Genomic DNA, 21,545 nt, shown 5'->3' with positions numbered 1-21,545 from the left:
TGCAAATCAAGACAGCAACCTTGGGAATGGCTAGAAAGCCATAAATATGAAAGCATTTCTAAATGTAAGATCTATAGGGCTTGATTACTTTTTGAATCTATATGAAGTGTATATATGTCAGATGAAGTGAGATTTTCTGCTTTAGGTAACTAGCTGGGTGTTGGTACTACTAAAGAGAGGTAGGCTGGGAATAAAAAAGAGAGACAAATTTGTAGAGGAAATCAAGGATTTGGGCATATTGAGTTGAAGCTTCCTAAAGTGCTATGGACTGAACTATGTACCCCCCACCCCAATTTATATGTTTAAGCTCTAACCCCCAGTGTATGTAATTTAGAGATGGGGACTTTGGAAGATAATTTGGTTTACATGAGGTCATGAGGGTGAGGCTTCATGATGAGATTAGTGGCCTTCTCAGAAGAAACACCAGAAAGCTTGCAATCTCTCTGTGCCATGTGAGGACACAGTAAGAAGATGGCTTTCTGCAAGTCAGGAAGTGAGATCTCAGCAGAACCCAACCACACTGGCAACCTAATCTTGAACTTTTAACCTCCAGGACTGAGAAGATGAATTTCTGTTGTAAGGCACCCAGTTTATTGTATTTTGTTGTGGCAGCCTGAACGGACTGATGCATAGAAGTATTCAGGAAATTGGTTGACACAGATCTGGGGCTCAGGAGACAGACTTAGGTGAAGCATATGATTTGGGAATAATATATATATATCTATTTATAAAAGTAAGGACTGACCATAAGACCTTGTCTTGTAGGAGATATTCTGTCTAAAGGTCTAATATGAAAATACTTTAAGTAAAACTAGTCTGAAAAATATCAAATGCACACAGTTCTTTTTATTATTAAAATTAGGGCATTTCAAAATTAAAAGTATTTACATTTAAACGTGAAACATCTGTACATTATTAAAATTAGTTTTACTAATTAGAATTGACAATATCTTATCTATACTTTTATACCAAATAAGTGAAGAAATCAACAAAAAATAATTACTGAAACTCCACTGTGGATCAGTATAAAAGTCTCCAATATTAACCTGTACTTTCCCAGTAAGTATAAAGATGAGTTTAAATGCTTCTTAGACAGTTGGCTATCACACACATGCTCCACTGCTATTCATTCAATAATATATACAAATTCAAACCTGGCAGGTATGAAAAAGGTGTTTGTTTCTTTTTGCAGAATTTATCACTTTGCACTTATGAAGTCAAATAAAAGCTTATGTCACACATACCAAAGATTTATACTGTACATTTCTAATACAGACATGTGAAATATTAACATGTAGAATTTAAAATAATAAATATACATATCGTTTATAATAATTGGGAATGTTAAAGATATGAACTTTTATGTACAATTATTCAGATTAAAACATTTTAACTTTAGGTTGTATCTGCAAATACTTCTCTTCCTCTCCGATTTGATCTTTTAGCTCAAGGAAAGTTAAAATGGAGTACATCTGTAGATATAGAGTTCAGAATGTGTGTTCAGTCACTTGTTTCTGTGATAGTTATCTTCTGTACCATGTTGGAAAGATTTTCAGACTCCAGATCTTCTTTGCCATTATCTGAATTTTCTGATGAGATGTAACAACCAGAGTCCCTTGGGCAGTCATCTAGTTGTGACTTATTTAAGGAGATGTCTGGGCTTAAGGATAGGGGCACAGATTCATTTTCTTGCTCTTGAACATCTGTAAATGGAAAAGAAGGCAGCAGTTAGGCAAAGCCAAAAGAAGTTTTATTCATGCACTCATTTATCTTCAAGCTCTTTCAACTGTTCTAACCTTGACTTCTTATAATTGAAATTTCTATAAGTAAATAATATATTTTTTTATTATAAAAGAGATATTTACACTCAACTATTCAAACCACTGTTTTCTTAGAAGACAAAGTTTCCCCTTTGTTGCTCGCTTGCAGTTTCATGGAATTCATGTTAACTGCTTGCATAAGCAAAGATCAATATGGACTCTCATTTTACATTAGTGATGAGTTGCCAAAGAAAGCAGATTGTATCCACAGTGTGACTGATGCCTTGTCCAAATACTCCTTAAAGAAACATTAGAAAAAGTAATTTGTAGATTATCCGTACAGTCCATAGTCCGTAGTGAACAACTCTAGAATCATGAAAATGTGGATTAGTGAATAAAGGATCACTGTGGACAACAATGTATAACAGGATTTCACTTACTTGGAGTTTAAATAATAAAACTTGGAATATTCAGGATTTCCCTACGTTTGCATTTATCAGAAAAATAGACATAGAAACCAGGTTTCTTTTGGGTAGTAAAATACCACCATTTCATCGAATCTTATTTAGTTTGTTTCGTATATCTGTTTGTAGTTCTAACAGTCATTTATATTCAGATTGGTAATTGTGTCATAAAAGCAGTATTTTAGATTCAATTGGTATTATCTTTTTGAAAAAAAAATATTATTAGTGATGTAACAAAAGATTTTTCTAAAGAACCTAAGTAGCCCTGTTAAGTTTTACTCTTCTCAAGAATTCTTTAGCATCAGCTTTCTTTTTGTTAACGTGATATTTCTTTCTTTGCCTTCCCTGACACCAGCAAATGAGTATTTCTCTGCATTATGAGATGGACCTTAGCTCTCAGCTATATCAACATGTTTTATTCTTTTCCCTTCTAACCTTGGAACTTACCTCACTTTGGACATTTGAATAGCCCCACATTGCAAAAACCAAATATATGCATTTCAGGGTGGAACAAGACCTCTGCCTTCAGTGGCTACATACTTCATCCCATTCCAGTCGGAACAAAGTAAGTATCAACTTCAAAATCCATGAGAGAAAAAAAATGGTACAGTTTTCCTCAATAAACTCTTATAATGCTGAGTAATTTATCTTTAGGAAATATCCCTTTATCTTATCTACACATCTGCTTTTTAATTGCATTTTCTAGGCTCTAGCTACCTTGCCAACATAGTTTATGATCCATTGTGTATCTAATTGTTGTCAACTAGAGAGAATTGAGCCCTGGTGCCCCACAGCATCCTATGTTTAACGAATTAACTTCTCTTTAGTGTACCTGGAATGGTACTAGTTATGCACTATCTATGGAGAAGCTGAGAAAAAAGTTACTTAAATTATTTTCTGTGGTTTAGATAATGAATACAGGTTGAGAAAGGTTAGAAAAAATGATAAAAATCCTTTTTTAGTCTACTCATCTTCAAAATGAATCATAACAGTCTTTTTAATCTTTTCCTCAAAGCTTTTATTTGCAACAATGAAAACACATTTATACCATTTTCCAAATCTTCTCTACATTTGTACAACTGCTTTTAACTATGGATTCAACTATCAAATATTTAAAACTAGTAATGTTATAACTAGTTCTAGGTATAAGGAGCTTTAATTTTAATATGCATCTATTATGATTGTTATTTTAAAATTTTAGCTACATGAAGGATTTTCTATTTATTAGTCATAACAACATTTATGTTGGGGGAATCTCTTAACCTACTTGATATTCATTAGTCTTTGTGAGCATCCATCTCTTCACTTTTGTTTCCAAGTGTGTGTGTGTGTGTGTGTGTGAGAGAGAGAGAGAGAGAGAGAGAGAGAGAGAGAGAGAGAAGGCATCTCTGAAATGGGACTTCATTCTCTGAGCAGAAGCTTTCTCCCCTGCCTCTGCCTGTCTATCTTATTGCCACTGAAATGAAGTGAGCCAGCTCTATGTTCCATTATCCAAGTGTTTCTGGAAAAGGCAGAGTAAAAAGCCCTTTTGTTTGCTTCCTGTGACATCAGCAGTGACCATCCTATATGGAGTGCAATCCTCTTAGAATGGTTGTGGGGATAAAGCCATGTTTCTCCAAATTATATTTGAGCCTATCACCTGAACACAAAATTAAAATTACTGAGCTACTTCCCTTCTGACTGACATCTAAACAGGATTTGGCATAATTAAAACTGCTCCCAATACCATGTTCTATTTAGGTTGATTACTGATTGTGGTGCTGTCTTCAGTATATAAAATTTAGGCTTAAAGAACTCTGATTTCCAAAATTAGCTCTTTTCCTTTCAAAAAAGTAATTACTTAGCTTGTTATTTTATCCTCAGAAGGTTTTATACATTCATCTCAAAGGGCAATGAGTAAACAAACAATAAATAAAAATTTGACTTTAATAGAGAATGTAATTTTTTTAATATTAGTAATAAAATCTATTTGTTTTTATTTTTGAGCAACATTATATCACATTCTCTAAATTCTAGGAATTGGTTTGTTATAAATACAGGTTACTTGTTGCAGAAACCTTTCATCTGCAATTTTTATGGAAAAAGGAAATAGTTTCTCAGTATGAAAGTTATGCAGCGCTGTAATTTACAGAACAGCAGTAATTTGCTAAATGATTTCCTAGTGGAATGAAAATATGACTGTGCCTCCTCAAATGCTTCCCACCAGGCTTGCAATAATTTCAGGCAGGTGATCAGCTGGAGTCCCTCAACTGTAACTATAAAAAGAAAAGGCAGGTCATTATGTTATATTATGGAAATGAAAGCTATATAGCATTCAGTTTTTGTATGTGGTGGGTCAAGATTTTTTTTTTATTATTTTCTACGTTTTGTCTTATTTTTCATTCTGACACTAATGACTTAGAGATTGGCATAAACCTAGTATTTGTGCTATGGATAGTTTTTCTAGCAGAGGGGATGAGTTCACAGTAATGCATCCATATTTTCTTTCTAAGTTATTTAGTCCCTTCACGTGACCATGAAACAGTAAAGCTAACTGACCTACCCAGAAATCTCAAGACTGTAACCTTTATCCCATGGTCCAATCATCTGAGCTAACTACGCAAGTGACATTGAAATAAAAAATAGTTTGCTTCCAAAATTACAGACTTGTCATAATATAGCTGAGTGCGTCTTTATACCAAAAAGTTTCTGATAATATGTTAACTTAAAAATTCCATATGTATATTTGTATATTCCATTGTTAATATTATGTAAAAACATATATGTGCATATAATTCACAAATGAAAGTATTAAAATTTTGATAGGTTTCTTCTGTAGTTAACAGATCATCTATAATGTTTTATAATTGATTATAAGAAAAATCAAAAATTAAAATGCTACAATTTTTCAATAAAGTCCTGAATAGTTTGCAAATATCCCAAAGGCTGTACATTTTCAAATCTGAATATATTGGAGGATTATTAAATAATTTGAATAAGGATGTTTCCTTTTGCCGCCAGCAAAAAGCAGGCATAATAAGTCCAGAAAGCATTTTCAAATCATTCTGTACTCTATATAATGAAAATAAAATAATTATGCTAAGAGAAATTATTTAGGAAATATTTTGTCATAAAGAACTAATTTAAATATTAAAATATTTTATTCTTATCAGATTTTTTATGTAATTATATAAAGTCCATGGTTCAACATTTCAAGATAGTTAACTGTGGAGATAAAAAGTGTCATGGTGATTATAAAATAATTATATTGGAATTGTGACATTTAATTAAGTATAGGCAATCTCAATTATACTAGAAGTGAAGAAAGCTTTAAGGAAATCAAATTAGATCCCAATTGTGTGAAAAAGTTCTCATACTCTAAGAAGAGAAATCTGTCCTATATTCACATATTAGAAAGTTAAGGATTTGATAAAAAATATAAACTACTAGTTTTGCTTCACTTTCCCAAGTTTCTATACCCATATTCCAGATTCTGACTTTACTGTCTTGATTGCCTTAGGTATGAAGCCTCTGTTGCTTTGGGCCAAGTATGATAAAATAATGCACTCTGAAGTGCATAGAAAAATGCCTGGTCATTCAAAGTACCCAGTAAACAATTAATATTTTTATATTAAAAGAATATGATATTTAGATTAACTAAAGGAAATATGAACTAAAGAATATTAAATATGGAATTTTGTGGGAATTAAAATGAAAATACCTCGCAGCTCTTGGAATTATCCTCCTATTTTTCTCTATCCTGGTGCCGTCTTTAAAGAGGAAAAACCAGGGATATACCTCTTAGGATGGCTCAAAACCTCAGCCTCATGCTGTAGCTACATTTGAGTCACCTTAACCAAAACTCAGGCATTCTTCAGGTAACTGTGGCTGTATTTATTTGTCCAGAGGCAGCATTGTTCATGGAGGAATATTTGGTAGACAATATGGTACAACTCTTGGTTATTTCTAGTTTCGTCTTAAGCACATCCTTAAATCACATGAAAACTTTAATTTCCTAATTATAGTGAATATTTGGTATAAATTTCATTTGAATGTTAACCCACCCTTTGGGGAAAAAAATGATAAACAGGAATCCCCTCATGGAAAATCAGTGAGTCACTGTTGTTTTCCTTAGGCCCTTAGAGAATATGGAGTTAAAATGACTGTCCCCCTTTTTATACACCTCTCTTTGTATCTCACCATTATAGTTAGTCTACCCTCTAATGAGATGGGTGCTAGGGAGTAAATCTTTTCACTCATACATACAGCAACCTCCACTTGTACCATGCTGGCTGCTTCAGTAAGAGTAGAGGCACACTCGCTCAAGATTACAATCACTCAGCAACAACACAGAGAGCACTGTTAGGCTGCCACTCTGCCCAATCACACATCCCATGAACAGCTTTGGTCCCAGGAAATATTTACCCTTAGTTGAGTTGTTGTCCTATTGGACTATTTTGATAGTGACCAAATAAGATGAAAAACGATAATTTTATATTGCTTAATTAAGAACCTTGGGAAATCAATTTTATTAATCCTATTTTCTTGAGATAGCAAAAAATTAACCTAATTGTATTATTTTAAAAATTACGATTATTTGACAAAAATGGGATTACCCTGATCTACAATTTGCTTTTACCATTTAATATGTTTTGGACATCTTTTCACATCAGTATGCATTTCATTCTCTTAACATCTTCATCCTACTTTGTTTGTATATATCAATTTATTTGACAAATTAATTAATGATGAAAGTTCATATTGGTTTTAGTTTTTTACTAAAATTATTAGTATTTTAACTAGTATTTTTATACATTTGTATGTAGAAGTTAAGCAAATTCTTAGCACTGGAATTTCTGGATATAAAAATATGCACATTTAATCTTTGACAGTTTTTACATTATTGCCCTCTAGAAATGTACTCATTTATATTCTAGCATACACACATGCATATGTGGTTTATACATGCATTAAATAAATCTTAGCAGCTCACATCAACAGCCATTTGCATGTTACAAAAACTTTAATGCAGGAGGTGGGGTTGCAGAGGATTTTAAGTATTATAAGCAGAAAAAAAGTCTGGCTTACTATTTGAAAATTTCTTTACTCCCTCACTCAACATTTATTCATTTTACAAGCATTTATTAACAATTCTTTTAATGTAAAGCAGAGAACTAGAGGCTTTGGGAAGACTCATGGTAATAAAGGATTCAGTCTTGTTCAGCCAGGGTAATCATTACAAAGCCACGCCTAGTACACAATGCAATACAAAAAGCACAGGAGTGCCCTGCATGCACAAGTGCTACCAGTCCCTTAGGTGGCTGAGGTGAAAATTCTATGAACTCCTTTCTCTCGGAATTGTTCTCTGGTAGAAGAGAAAAATGTTTATATTTCATTTTATTGTTTTTTTTTTTTTAATTACATAAACTATGGCACCTATTGTGATTAAATCTTAAGGGTAAAACCAAAAAAGAAATCTGAAGAAACTATGTTGCATAAGGACAAATAGCTATGACTAGAAATAGATATTAAATGCATATTTATAAATACAGAAAAGTAAAATGCCTAAGTGCCTTCTCTACTCTGTGTATGTAGATGGTTAGCATATCTTTTCTTAAAAGCTGTATGTATGTTTCTTTAATCCAGATTCAAATCATATGGCAAGTGGTTTGGAAACACCAGGTACGCATGCCAGGGACTAGGGCACCAGGCTACCCTGGCACATTTTCAGGCCAACTGCTGGACTGCTGCTTGGCATAACTATAAATCTCCCCTGCTGGCAGCTTGTGTTCCAGACTCCTGACTGGGCCTTGCCATTTGCCCTGCATCGTTTTGGGCAGATAGGCAGGTAGGAAAGCACAACTGGGGATAGTTGAGCAATGAGGAGCTGCTGTGACCACAGCTGGTGCCAACAGCCTGGCACACAACCCACCCTTCCCCCTTCCTCCTCACTGAGCACTGCAAAGGTTTCAGGTACTTAAAATGTATACAGATTCTAGTACAGTTTGCTTATTTACTGAGTTTTTTTTTTTTCCAGTTTAAAATTTAATTATTCCTGTGCTAAAGGGAAAACAAGATATTTCCATCACCCATTTTCCCCAAGGACAATAGTACACATCCTTATGGACACACTTTTAAAACACATCAAAGTGTTTCTAAATGTGGAAAAAAGGAACAAGTTCAAAACAAAGAGAAAAAACATTAACTATTAACAGCAGTTAACTTACTCTAAAGAGATATTTCTCATAAAGCAAAGGGGTCTTGAAGGTTATGTTTATGGAACAACACACACAAACACACACACATTCTCTACTCTTTTTTTTTTTTTTTTTTTTACTTGCTGAGAATGTTTATTCTAACTAAATAGACCATTTTAAAATTCAGATGATAGAGAAATCCTAAAGTGCACAAAATAAACAGATTCTGCTCTTTTGCTCCTTTAAGAACCAAGTCGCACTCTAATCTTCCTTCTCCTTCTTACTTCATCTAGATTCCTAGCTGAGGGAGCTAGTGACCTAATTCTGCTCAGTTTTAATGCAACACAGGAGCAAATTCAGAATATCTCCGTACAGGTCTTGCTAGGATTGCAGAACCCCAAAGTCATTCTCCACCTCCATAGGTAATCCTGTGATCAGCTCTAACACCACCTGCCAGCCCTTCTATCAGCTTGTTGGAGAAACATCTTTACCTCTTGTCAAGCAGTGACCTAAAAAGTTTAATCTGATTTACATTTTCAAGGTCTAAGTGGGTGCAATGTTATCTATTCTTCCCTAAGAGAAAAGGAAACTTGCTTGCTCTAAGTCTTAGGCTTCTGTTTTTGTCTCTGTCCCATCCCCATTCTCATGGTCCCTCCAGAAGTATAATTAAAGGATCACATGGAGCTTGTGGTCCCTTCTACATTATTTCAAAAATTTACACTTGTCCTCAAAACAGGTGCCCACTCTGCTCAATTTTTATACTGAATGATTGGCAAAGCAAAACTTTGCAGTTCCCAACCTAAGAAGCAGTGAAGCTCTAAACTAGGAATCTATTGACATTCCCAAACTGACATTTAATGATCAAAATAAAATGCGTACATTAAATCCTGGCCAATTTGCATACCCTATTCTTCCACAGACACACAAAAAGCTAACTATTTTTAACCTATGACTGGTACATCCATTTGTTTTTAATAATGTCTTAGTTTTATATAACCATATTTTTACCTAACCATATAGTTCTTTATCATTCAAGGTACATGAAGGTTGTACATTAAATTTTGGTATGGTTGTAGAAGGTACGATTCACAGAGTAGAGACTAGATAAAAATAAGCATGCAACAGCATGATACTGAATCATCAGAACTCTATATCTTATCAACAAATAAAAGTCATTCTTCTTTATTTCTTGAGCAAAGCAGTTGCATAGAAGATAAATAGCTTTCAGTCAGAATAGCCTAGCATGCAATATGCATCTTTTTGACATGTATATTCTAATAGTACTCTAGACTGTAAGATTAAAATAAGAAAAATCTCTGAGTTGTATGTTGACAACAAACACTAGTTGAATCTGCATTTTTTCCATTTTTCGTCTCCCAGAATTTGGCTCAGTGTGTATATCTCTGTACATTACTATCTATTATTAAAGGATCGACTTCTAGTGACCTTCAAGTATAGTTTTCTAAAGTTTTATAAGTGAAATAATTTGGGGGGTTTGTACTTTTTTATATCAAACACTGAATGTCACATCATGCTTTGGAGATGTTTTTTGTTTTCAGAGAGCAGGGTATAGTAGACTGTATTTCTAATATTTGCATTTAGGAGTCTGGTTTCTAAATAAGTGACCTTGAGAAAACTGCTTACCTCCTCTAGTTTTAGTTTCCCTACCTTGCAAAGAAAAAATTTGGGTCAGATGTTTTTTTAAAATTACACCTAGCTCTAATTTGCTCTTTTGCAAATTATTTCTTTGTTAACATAGAGAGTAGATGGGTGATGAGGAAATTGGAATGAAGAAAATGAGTGGATGCCAAAAGTGGCCCAATCCTTTGGCACTGAACTGATCTTCCCTCCATGGGTCCTTGTTGAAAACTGTTGTATAGCTGAAAGCCCTGCTTGCCGAAGGCCCCTTCCACTTACAGTCCTGTTGTAATGCAACCATAATAGCCTTCCACTTTTCAGGGAATCAGGCTGTTGCAAGCTTTCTGTTCCACTTAAATGTTAACTTCCACTTTCTGAGTTGGAAAACTGAACTGAAGCTCTTGTGTAAATTGGCAAAGTAGTAGAAAATTTCAATTTTCAAATATTCATTGTTCTTTTCATATTTACTAGTTCGCATGTGTGGAAGAAAGAACTTGTGTTTTTATAGCAGACTGCCTTGGGTTAAAACTCCATTTCTGCTACTTATCTGTTTGGCCTCTTTGAAATTTATCTCTAAAATGCTTTCTTATCTGCAGAATGGGCCAAATTCCTACCTGGCTGGTATTGTAGAAGAAAAGTAATTATATACAAGTCTTCAAAAACTACTCAGTCTTCTTCCTCCCTGTACTTCAGCATCAAATTATTTGGGAAAGAATTGACAATGATACTGAACATTATCAATTACGAGAAATCTACAGAATCTATTTTTTAGCCTCAGAGTGCTTAGTGAGGAGATATGTTTTAAAAATGACAAAATGTGAAAAATGTGGTGGGGACACTCTCTTTACCTGAAAGATATTGCTACCTCAGTTTACAGTGATCAGGTTTGTTTGCGCTTGTACTGTTGAGTACATTGACTACTTAAGTTTGACCTTTGTCTGCTTCTGTGACTCTTCTCTCTGCATCTTCTAGCCTTCGCAACTTTAAAGAATGCATATAAATACCTAGGCCCAAGAATAAAATCATTCTGAAGATGTCAAATTAGTCATCCATGTGAACATTCTTTGAAAAGGATGAAGATCTGTGCAAACTCAAGACAGTGAACAAGAAGAATATGAGGTACAGTTTCTAAAAAATAAACTAATACCTATTAGATAAAAGGCCAGTGCCTAATAAACATGTGCTGTGCAACTATGCCCGTTTTGTGTGGCATATGAAAGAGAATACAGGGAAGGCCACAAAGGATCAGTCAGGAAGCCTGGGTCTTAAGTACAACTTTCTTCCTTAGTCTCTATCTGGCCTGTTATTTGTAGTGTTAGAAAGTATAGCATAACATCTCAAATACTGGTCTTAGCTCTTCAATTCAGGTACATGAGCTTAGACAAGTTATTTATCTTTTTGATTTCTCATTATAAAAATAGGGAATGTACAATTTAGCTCACAGAGTTTCAGAGAGCATTAAAGAAGGTAATAAATGTGAAGACCTTGGCTCAAAGTTTTACTCGGAGAACATGTTCAAAAAAAGTAGTTAGCATTTAATATTACTTTAGAAAGAGAAGATTGGATTAGATGATCTAAGTTCTTTTTCATCTTTAAAATTAGACACTTCCGCCTCTCCCCCCTTTTTTTTCCTAACAAAATACTCCTTGCAGATCTTGGCATGGCCTAAACTCAAGGTTCTGGGAGCCTGACCAGATTCAGTAAGAAGAGTGTTCAGATTGGGCAACTGTAAAAACAAAAGCTGTCCTCTCATCACAAACCCAGTTGGTGTAGCCAGTATTCTGCCACGAGTGAATCTTCATGTATTACTCTATCTTAAGTTTATACTTACAAATACATAGAACCATCTCAGATAATAAAATTGAGTGTTGAATATTTTTGCAAGCTACTATAACATTTTGAAAGAATATTAAAAACACATACGAGATGTGACTATATGGTAATGAAATGAATTTTCTTGTGTGGCACAAAAGCTCATTAGCTTAGAGCCATGCTCAGTGCTGTTCTACAGAAGTTGCATATGACATTTCTCGTAATGGCTCATGCTGTCACTAAGTATTTGTTTCTGATTCCCTCAGTCTTTGGGAATGCAGACATCCACTTGTGTGTAAGTTAATGGCTCTGCAGAATCTGAATGAGTTGCTCAGAAAAGTCTTTTCATTTTCTGAGACCAGTAAGGAAAAAAAGGTCCTCTTCCTAATTATATATTTGACCAGAGTTGTTTCCAAATATATAAGAAAATATTTATTTTGTGAGAAAGAATGCTTTATATGATTCTCAATAAATAAAATGGGGGCTTTGTTTTTAACGATTTTACTATTTACATTAAACTATGATTATCAGCTAGGGAGAAGAATAAACTTACTTTCTTCATCAAGGAGATTTTCAGCAGCTGATAGTAACCTCATCCTGTCTTCTGGGTTTTTAATGTTTAATTCAATGAGATGACTCTCTTTTATATCCTTTAAATCTTCTATGGCCTCATAACCATTGAGTAAAAGTGTTGATGTGTAGTCCTGTGTGGGAGAAAAAATATGAATAATATAAGGTAGTCAGATTCAAATATTTTATTTTTAGTTCTCTTTAGATTTAAAGAAAGTATAGAAATACATATGGAAATCAAAGGTGCAAATAGAACTTTTGCTGAACTTTATTATAGTTGTACTAGTTTTCCCCATATGAACTCTAGGGCATTTAAAATTGTATGCTATACAATTCCAACCTTCTGGAAGGACAAATATAAAGAAGAAAATATTACCTTAAGCTGGACAATGCTAAATCACGGATCAGTTAAATAGCTGGATCATTCATCCCTTTGGGCATTTTTTCACTTCTCAAATAGCTGTATTGACAAAGCTAGAGTGTCCTTAAATCTATCAATAAAGTGCCTCTAATAGAGTATATTATAGTACTACTTTTGAATCTGCATCTCTTCTTATTTGCTCGATTGCAAAAACAGCTATCCTCATTAACTTCTTGGAGTAGGTTAAAAAATGAATTTGAAATAGATACAATTTATATAAAAAAGTGGACTTAGCATTTTGGTTATAAATCTAAGGAATCCAAGACTTTCTATTTAATTAAAAGCTTTTATTAAGCTTTTACAAAAGCACTGCGACTGGGAAAAGTATTGTTTCCTTTTCTCAGAATGTATGTCTTGCCCATCATTTACATCAAGATCTATTAGTTCATAGGCTTCTGATTTCAAAGTCTGTATGCTATTTATGTAATCTCTATTCTAACAAATTCAAAGTGAAGTTGAATGTTTTCCAGCTTCCTCAAAAATTCTTCCCATTATACTTGATTATTATTTTAATATCCTTATTTTAGTTATTAAAATTGAATAAGAGAATGTGTTAAAATTTTAAGTAATCATGAAGAACTTATTACCAGCCCTTTATGGACAAAAGAAAAGGAAAAAGTAGCAGTTCTTTTAAAATTAATGTATCCTTGAAGGGACACTGTATTAGAAAAGAGAACACCAAAATTCCCATTCTGACATAACCATCTAACTGTGGGTTCTTGAGTAAGTTATTTAACTTCCTTAGACCTTAGTTTTCTCATACAACAAACGAGTAGTAGAGGCAAGATTCAAACTTGTACTTCCTGCAAGGGGTGCCCAGTTTGAGAGCACTAGTAGTAATATAGGAAGGCCTGGAGAGTGTGTCTACAGACAAAAATATTGATAATTCAGGACAAACAAGGAAGGTTAAATTGGCTATTGCCTTAATGAATTTTGAAAACTAGCAAAGTACTACTATGTTAATTTTAAAAATGGATTGCAAAACAGTAAGTTGAGTAAAGCTAGGTGTACTGTATGTACACACCATTTAACAAGGTAAATATTTCATAAAAATTTTGCTAATATAATGAGAAAATAATTGGATTATAAATATAGAGAACAATTTCCTTAACACAATTATTTGGGCTTAATGATCACTGTTTCCTAACAAATTACTTTTAAAACAATTATATTTAGTTATCTTAACTTGCTTTTGATCTCTGCTCTATAGAAAATACAATTTCATTTTTACTTTTTTCTTTTAATTTTCTGGATTTTTATTTTTACTCTTTATACTCTCTATCATTCTCATTTACATATTTTCTCAGAGCCTTTTATTCTCCTAGGTATTTTTTCATTTTACACTGCACTTTCTCAACATTAATCTCTATTGTCATTGCTAAGTACCATTAGAGTTTAGTTCAAAGGATGTTATATCAAGACCTGTCCTTGCATAATAAAAGTAATAAAGGAGAAACAAGAACTGTTCTTGGAAAACAGATTTTCCTTTGTTCTAAGTCATCTATTTTTTAACAATTCTGTACAAACACTGATCCATTTCCCTCAATTATTCCTTCCATATGCAACGAAAGTCAAATAGGCACAGGTTTGCTAACCTGAAGGTGAATCTTCTCTAAGAACTCCTGCAGAGTCTTGACTTTCTCTCTTCCACTCCTTCGTTGTGCCTTTATTTTCTTGGGAGCTGTTTCTTCTTCTGAGATGACATCCACATAAATAAATTTGAAGTTTCCCACCTTATTGTTCAACATTCCTGTCCACATCCCCATTGGTGTTTTGCAGATAATGTCTATGATGTCTCCTTTCTAAGGACAAAGAAATATACAAATCGGACTAGAGAACTCTGGTGCTATGACGATTGGTAGAAAAAAATAATGGATCATAGAAAGTTAGATTAATGAGGGCATTGTGCTAAGGGGATTCTAAAATAAAAGAAATCATAGAGGAAATTTCCTTTAAAAGTCTAAGGAAACTATTTACTAGTAATAATGAAGGAAATGTTCTTGAAGAAAAGCTTCTACGTGCATTTGATGACGTTTGTGTTTTTTATATCATATCAACTTTTCAACTTTTATTTGTAGAGCACAATGTAATTTACAAAACACTTTTGTACACATAAAGTCATCTTATGTCCAGAACACACCACTTAGGTACATACGTGAGGTGTCATTATTACTCTAAATATTACTAAAAAAAGAAACGCGGACTTAAATAATTTTCCAAGATTTCAGGAAGTTAATGACAGAAGTAGAATTCAAGCCTAAGCTGTCTGAATTCAGAAATGATGCACTTTTTATTAGTTCTGTCAAAGCAATATATATGTAGCAAAGCTCAAGCCATCATTCCTAGAGGAGCTCCCATATTGGGGAAGGAGAAGAAAGAGAAGTCTGTGACTATACCCATGCTTCTAGTTCATCTGAAAAATTCATCTACAGTATAAAATAAACCCATCTAAAGTATTGCATCTATCTAACCTAATGAAACTGTTCAGAACTTTGTACAAACCAAATATGTAACAAAATTATGTGTGCATTAAGGATAAATTATGCTACTTCATCATTCTAAAGGAGATAATACTTAGCTTGAGCTCCACAACAATTTGAATTGAAGTATGAATGAAGCATACTGGAATGGACAAACCAGTTGGTCTTTTTCTTTATTCATGTCTGAGTCTAACTGGCTACAGACTGCCAGTTATTGACAGGAGTATAAAACCTTACAGGGGTATTTCCTTGCAAAGAAAATTGACTTTTATGCAAATACAGTGTCTACATTTATTTTTATTTTTATTATGGTGACATTGATTAACAAAATTTAAAAGACATAGTTATTCCCTTAAGACATAACTTTCTACTCCAGGGAGGACATTATAGTTTCCGATATTTTTGCTATTCTAGGAGTCTACCTGCAAACAAAGTATTAAGTCTGCTACTAAAAATATGTTTTTTCTGCTGCTCCATGAATCCATATTCTTCCACCTAAAACACAAATTGTATTTGTAATAGTAGAATTCAATATGATTAAAAGATCTGGTCTTTTTGATTTGTGATTGCTAATCTGACCCTATGAGCTGTTCATCCAGGTCTTCTCACCTTTAGCTATAGGGCTAGATGAGATCAGCTAAGCAGACCCAGAAACTTTCCCAAAGCTCTAGACGAAGTTTCTAAGCATGGCAGCTCTCTGTTCCATCCTTCTATTATTGTTTAAACTTGTAAAAGGGTATACATTCCAGGAAAGCTCAGCAAACAGAGACCCAATTTAATTTTGTATAAGATGCTTTTTGGAAACAATAGTATTCAATATTCACTTTTTGTGTCTTAGGAGAGCTCCACAAACATGCCTTAGGCAGCACCAGTGGAGGTATGCTGGCGTAATACTGTAGGGAAGGTGAAAGCTATCCTGAGTCAAAATGTATTCAATTCATTCCCTTTCATTGCCCTCCCCCGACAATGGTAACTAGGCTACTAGCATCCCAAGACTTGGACTAAGAAATGACGAAGGAGCTAATTGTGGGGAAAAATGTTTTCCTCAATCTCCAGCCAAGCTCACTCTGATTTGATACCACAGAAGGGATAAAAAGAAGTGCTTAGTGCCTTGAATGTGAAATAATAATATCAATACTTCATAACTTATCATAGTTATTGGTTAACATTGCCATGGTGTTGACAGTATAAAAAATTCATAAATTCTGTCCTTTTAGCTACATAGCATTTTATGTTCCTGAAAGGAATAATTTAACATCTGTGAAATATTTTAGCATTAAACCTTCTTCTATTCGTGCTGTTGTAACCATCTCCTCCCCTTGAGTGAAAGCAGGGCTATGAAAATGATGAATTTCTCACACATGACCATGTTGTGTTATACGACAGAAGGGACTATGCAGATGTAATTAATGTTCCAAATTAGTCAATTTTGTAATTAAAAGGGAGACTATCTAGATGTTTCTGACTTAATCAGGTAGGAGCTCTTAAAAATAGAGATTTGAGGCATGAGCGAGCTTTTCTCCCACAGGCCTTGAAGGAGCAAATTTCCATGTCATAGAGAGGACCATGGCTGGCAGCCTCAAGGAACTGAGAATGGCTCCCAGCTGATGTTTAGCAAGAAAGCAGGAGCCTCACTCCTACAACCATAAGGAACCAAATTCTGGTAACAGCCAGTGAACTTGGAAGAAGATCCAGAGACTTAGATGAGATCATAGTTCCAGCTGACACCTTGATTTCAGCCCAGTGAGACCTTAAGTAGATAAGCCATGACCAAATGTATGACTACAGAACTGTGAGATAATTAATGACACATTTGTGTTGGTCAAAGCTCCTGAGTTTGTGGTAATTTGTTTCACAGCAATAGGAAATGAATACTGAGAACAAGAGTAAGAAGAGGGAACTCAAGAGGGAATATCATCGAGAGAAAGATGTCTATTTACTCCTGGTAACCAATTTAAATACCGAAGTTGCCCAGCTAAGTGTGGTTCCCAAGGCCTTTGCTCTGCTGGACTCTTGCCTGCTATCTCTCTTTCCTCTCTCTCCTGGCTTTATTATTTTTACTCGAGCAAGTATCAGGCAGAGCTACTCAACTGCTTTCAGAAAAATGTAGATAATTCCTTCTCCCCGATAGGCTCTGATCCTGCACATTATATACATAACAGCAACTTACACTAATAGCTTCAACAGACTGATTCTTCCCCCGTACCTGGTGTGTTTTGTTCTAATTCTTGCCTCACTAAACCGGTCCCCAGTTTTACTACTGGGAAGAACACCCAGTTCCCACTGCTTGTATTCTAAAACAGATCATACAACCAGCATTAGACAAACCATACAGAAAGCAGATATGATGTGCACGCACCTTGATTTTGAGGGAGTCAGTGTCATAGGGGCTTGGCGTGAAATCAGTATGTACTCTGGCACGGCCACAGAACGGGCCTGAGTAGGGGCCGTCATCATCAAGTCGAAAGCTGTCCCGGTTACTTGTACCATCTGAACAGCTTGTTATTCCACCTGATGAAGGCAAAGTGGAGGTTGACAGTTCTCATCGAAGGTTCATAAGCATCATCTGGACACAACTAGGCAGAGATAATGCTGAAACATTGGATGGCAGTCTCCAGAGGGGGTTCTAAGGGACCCATCCTGTTTTTGCTTCCCAGTCACTCTCCATCAGGCACTAGCTTTCCATAGTACATTCTAGTTAATAAAATTCTTCCCACATTCAACATCACAATTTAGAATTTTAAAACTTCCAGCAGAAATGAATACTAATAATATCTGAATTTCACACATGCAAAAATATATCCTTCAAATGTTTGTGCAGTAACTTTTTCCCCCCACAAAATCACTGTTCCATAGCCAATAGGAAAATAAGAATAAAATTTAGAATATTTGAAACATCTGGTCTTTGCTATCCATCTCCAAATAACAGAAGCAGTTAATTTAATAGGAAATGAAAAATAAACTTTGTAAAAAAAAATTTAAAGCCCTTAAAAGATTAGAGGGATGTATAACAGTGTGCATATAAAAAAGTTATAAGGCACCCTACAATATCAGTAGTTTCATCCAAATATTGTAACATGAAATGTGATTGAACTCTGAGTGATATCCTTCTTAGAAAATATCAATGCTTTTAGAAAATCCTTGTTGAACATGTACTGATGATATTCCTCTTATTTAATATTATATATTGCTTCATTCTTTATTCACTAATGCTGGATGGAAACCTAAAACATAATGTCAGAATTGATGTAAATGTCCTGCTTTTTTTGAGAATATTGAATTACAAAAGGAAAGGAAGAAAAAAGTAAGAGCAGGCTTGGAGAGAAGAGTAGAGGGAGGGCGGGAGGGAGAGAGGGAGGAGAGAGAGAGAGACAGAGAGAGAAAGAGAGAGAGATAGAGAGAGAGAGAAAAAAGAAAAGGAAGGAAGGAAGGAAGGAAGGAAGGAAGGAAGGAAGGAAGGAAGGAAGGAAGAAGAGAAAAAGAAGAGAAGAGAGTGAGGGAAGAAGAGACAGAGAACAGGATTTTATTATTTATCTGCATACTTTAAGTTATTTTAAAATTTTTGACTCAAGATAATGCTTGTTCTCCCCAGCACATATTTTTATTTTAGGGATGCAGGTTTAATCACTCAACATGATTTTTTTTTTGAGGCATATCCCCAGGAGCCCTGCTGACCAGTGTTAAAAGTTTCAAAAGAATACATAATTCTACTTAATATATTATGTATCATTTTAAACAATAGCAATTCTGAGGTTCTACCCATCTTACATTTTTTTCACTATTTCTTTTATCAGGTAGCTATAACTTTGTTGCTAATTTGACAAACAAGTCCCAGAGAAAGAAATGTGTTATTTTTCATTAACTTAACCCAGACCTCCCATCTAGGACCTTGTTCCTTCTTCCACAGGCTTACTTGATGAGCTCTGCCCACTGTAGAGACTGTCCATGGAGTCACTGGCTTTGAGGGTGGTCTCTGTGTGGGTCCCAAGCATAGGGTCACTGTTCCGACATGGAAGGGCTTCCTCTCCATCTTCTTCATCCTTCAGAAAAACATCAGAGTTTAAGGTCAGAGAACTGATTTCTACAGAGATGTTCACTGTGTGCATTGACTTAACAAACAAGACTGTAGTTTAGCAATAAAATGCTTAGGAATACATCTACATAAAATATGAGAGTCATTAATCTTTAGTTCAATTTCTAGCAAAACATTTTATACTTGAAAATATTGTTTAGATGAAATATTCCAGATTATGGAATTCAGCTGAAATTATAATACTTTATTGTAAAAATTAGGTTGACGCTCTGATCACGACTACTTAATCAGAAATGTTAAATTATTGAAATCTATGCTTTATCTGTTTAAGAACTTTTGTTTCTTCATGTTCTCTTTATCATCTCTTTACCACTACCATCACTAAGCCTTTGAGATCTGATATTACAAGTTTAAACTCTGTATAGTTGTTTCATTTCAGTTATATGCACATCACTAGATCATTAGATATGAATGAAACATTCACACTTTGCAATTCTTAAGAACAGCTTATCTAAGAAACTTTACAAATCTCATATTGTGCTTGCCACCTAGTCAAGTGAAAAGCAAATCTTGGGTAAAATTATAAAGACAATTTCAAAACAAATTACATCTGTTTGAAAACATCTCAAATGTTTTTTATATTTAGATAGTTTGGACAAAACCTAGGGATTCTTTAATATTCATCAAAATGTAGTTTAATATTTCTCATTTTTGAGCATTTCTAAATATTGATAAAACTTCAGAATATACATTTGATATACACTCAGTTTGATTCTCTGTTTTTATCCATTCCTTTATTCATTTGTTCAGTCACTCAATACAAGTTTATAGAACATCTTCTAAGTACCTGGCAGTATTTGGGGAAATAAGGATACCATAGTAAACAAGATAAGAGGATCCTTGCTCTAATGAGGTACATTTTAGTGTGTTGGGCTCTGTGTGCATGTGTGTGTGTGTGTGCGTGTGCGCGCACTTACATAGTGTTTGGGGAAGTGTGTGTAAACAAAATAAGCAAGACAATTTCATGGAATAATAAGTGCTATGAAGAAAATAAAACTGGATGATATGAGGGGATTAGCTACTGAGATGAGAGTTGGGGAAAGGTTGGCTAATTTAGATGGAGTAGCATCCAGAGACCTTCCTCATAAGGAAATATATGCTCTGAATTCTTGACCTGAATAATAAGAAGATATATCTTATATGAAATTTTGGAGACAGTTTTCTAAGCAAAGGGAACAGCAAAACCAAAATAACTAAACTCAGAATTCACTTAGGTTATGCAGGGGAGAACAACAAGGCCAATGTCACTGCAGCTAAATGAAAGGAGAGTATTAGGATATGAGCTAAGAGAAGTAAACTGGAGCCAGATCATCATGAGCTTTACAGACCACATGTGGTGGTCATGGAAATGTGCCACTCAGATCTCTTGCTGTGAAACCCTTCTTTACTGACCACCTCAGCTACTGCCCCTCTTTATCCACCACTATGTTTGCATGGAAGCTATGCTCTCTGCCAATGACTGCAGCAGTAGGGTACTAGTTGAGTCCATTCTGATGAGATGTGAGGCTCCTCTAATGGAAAACTATATTTCAAGGACTCCCCATCAACTCGACCAAAATTTTCTCAGAACAGTGCTGAAGTCTGAGACTACTGATTCTCCTTTCCACTTCTCCTTATACAGATATCAGGCCTTCCATGCCAATTTTTTCACAGGTATTTTACTCCCAAAATCTTTGGTGTCTGCTTCTCAAAGGACTGGAATGAACATGCCACAGTAAGGGAATGCATTGTGAAGGTACTGTAAAATTTTAACCAGGAGAGTGATGTGTTCTGAATTCCACTTCTCAGAGATCCTTCTGAGTTTAGCGTGGAGTATGGAGAAAGGTGGAAGAAAGGAAATCAATTAGATGGTTATTAGAGTAACTAGGCAAGAGAGGTTGATTACTTAGTCTAAAGCACAGATAGTTTACATGGAGAAATCAGGGGGTTTAGGTATACTTTAGAGTTAGAATTAAGAAGATATGCTGATGAATTGGTGTGAAAAGTGAGAGAAAGAAGAAATTTTGAATAATTCTTAGCTTTCTCCTTCCCTATCTTTCTTTCTCTCCCTCTCTTCTTTCCTTCCTTCCTTTCTTCCTTCTGTTCTTTTATCTGTCCATCCATCCTTCTTGGCATCTAGAGTAATAACAGT

At 34.6% G+C, this 21,545-nt stretch overlaps 1 protein-coding gene across 2 annotated transcripts in view; it reads right to left on the bottom strand.

The window, feature by feature from the left end:
* Positions 1-830: 830 nt before the first annotated feature.
* Positions 831-21,545, bottom strand: part of SAMSN1 (SAM domain, SH3 domain and nuclear localization signals 1) — a 42,619-nt gene continuing 21,904 nt past the window's right edge. Inside the window, exons 4-8 of one of the 2 annotated variants that reach the window (XM_011374265.1) lie at positions 19,235-19,361; positions 17,681-17,832; positions 14,437-14,643; positions 12,404-12,554; positions 831-1,703 (exon numbers count right to left, since the gene is read on the bottom strand). In XM_011374265.1, the coding sequence (XP_011372567.1) occupies positions 1,501-1,703; positions 12,404-12,554; positions 14,437-14,643; positions 17,681-17,832; positions 19,235-19,361 (840 nt within the window). In that variant the 3' untranslated portion in view covers positions 831-1,500. The remainder of the gene's footprint in view (positions 1,704-12,403; positions 12,555-14,436; positions 14,644-17,680; positions 17,833-19,234; positions 19,362-21,545) is intronic. The other variant, XM_023519990.1, reaches the window with a different exon arrangement.

The sequence above is a fragment of the Pteropus vampyrus genome, unplaced genomic scaffold, assembly GCF_000151845.1.
Source record: "Pteropus vampyrus isolate Shadow unplaced genomic scaffold, Pvam_2.0 Scaffold242, whole genome shotgun sequence".
NCBI classification, from domain to species: domain Eukaryota; kingdom Metazoa; phylum Chordata; class Mammalia; order Chiroptera; family Pteropodidae; genus Pteropus; species Pteropus vampyrus.
Note: the sequence above shows the minus strand (reverse complement) of the source record. Positions and strands in the feature narration are given on the sequence as shown.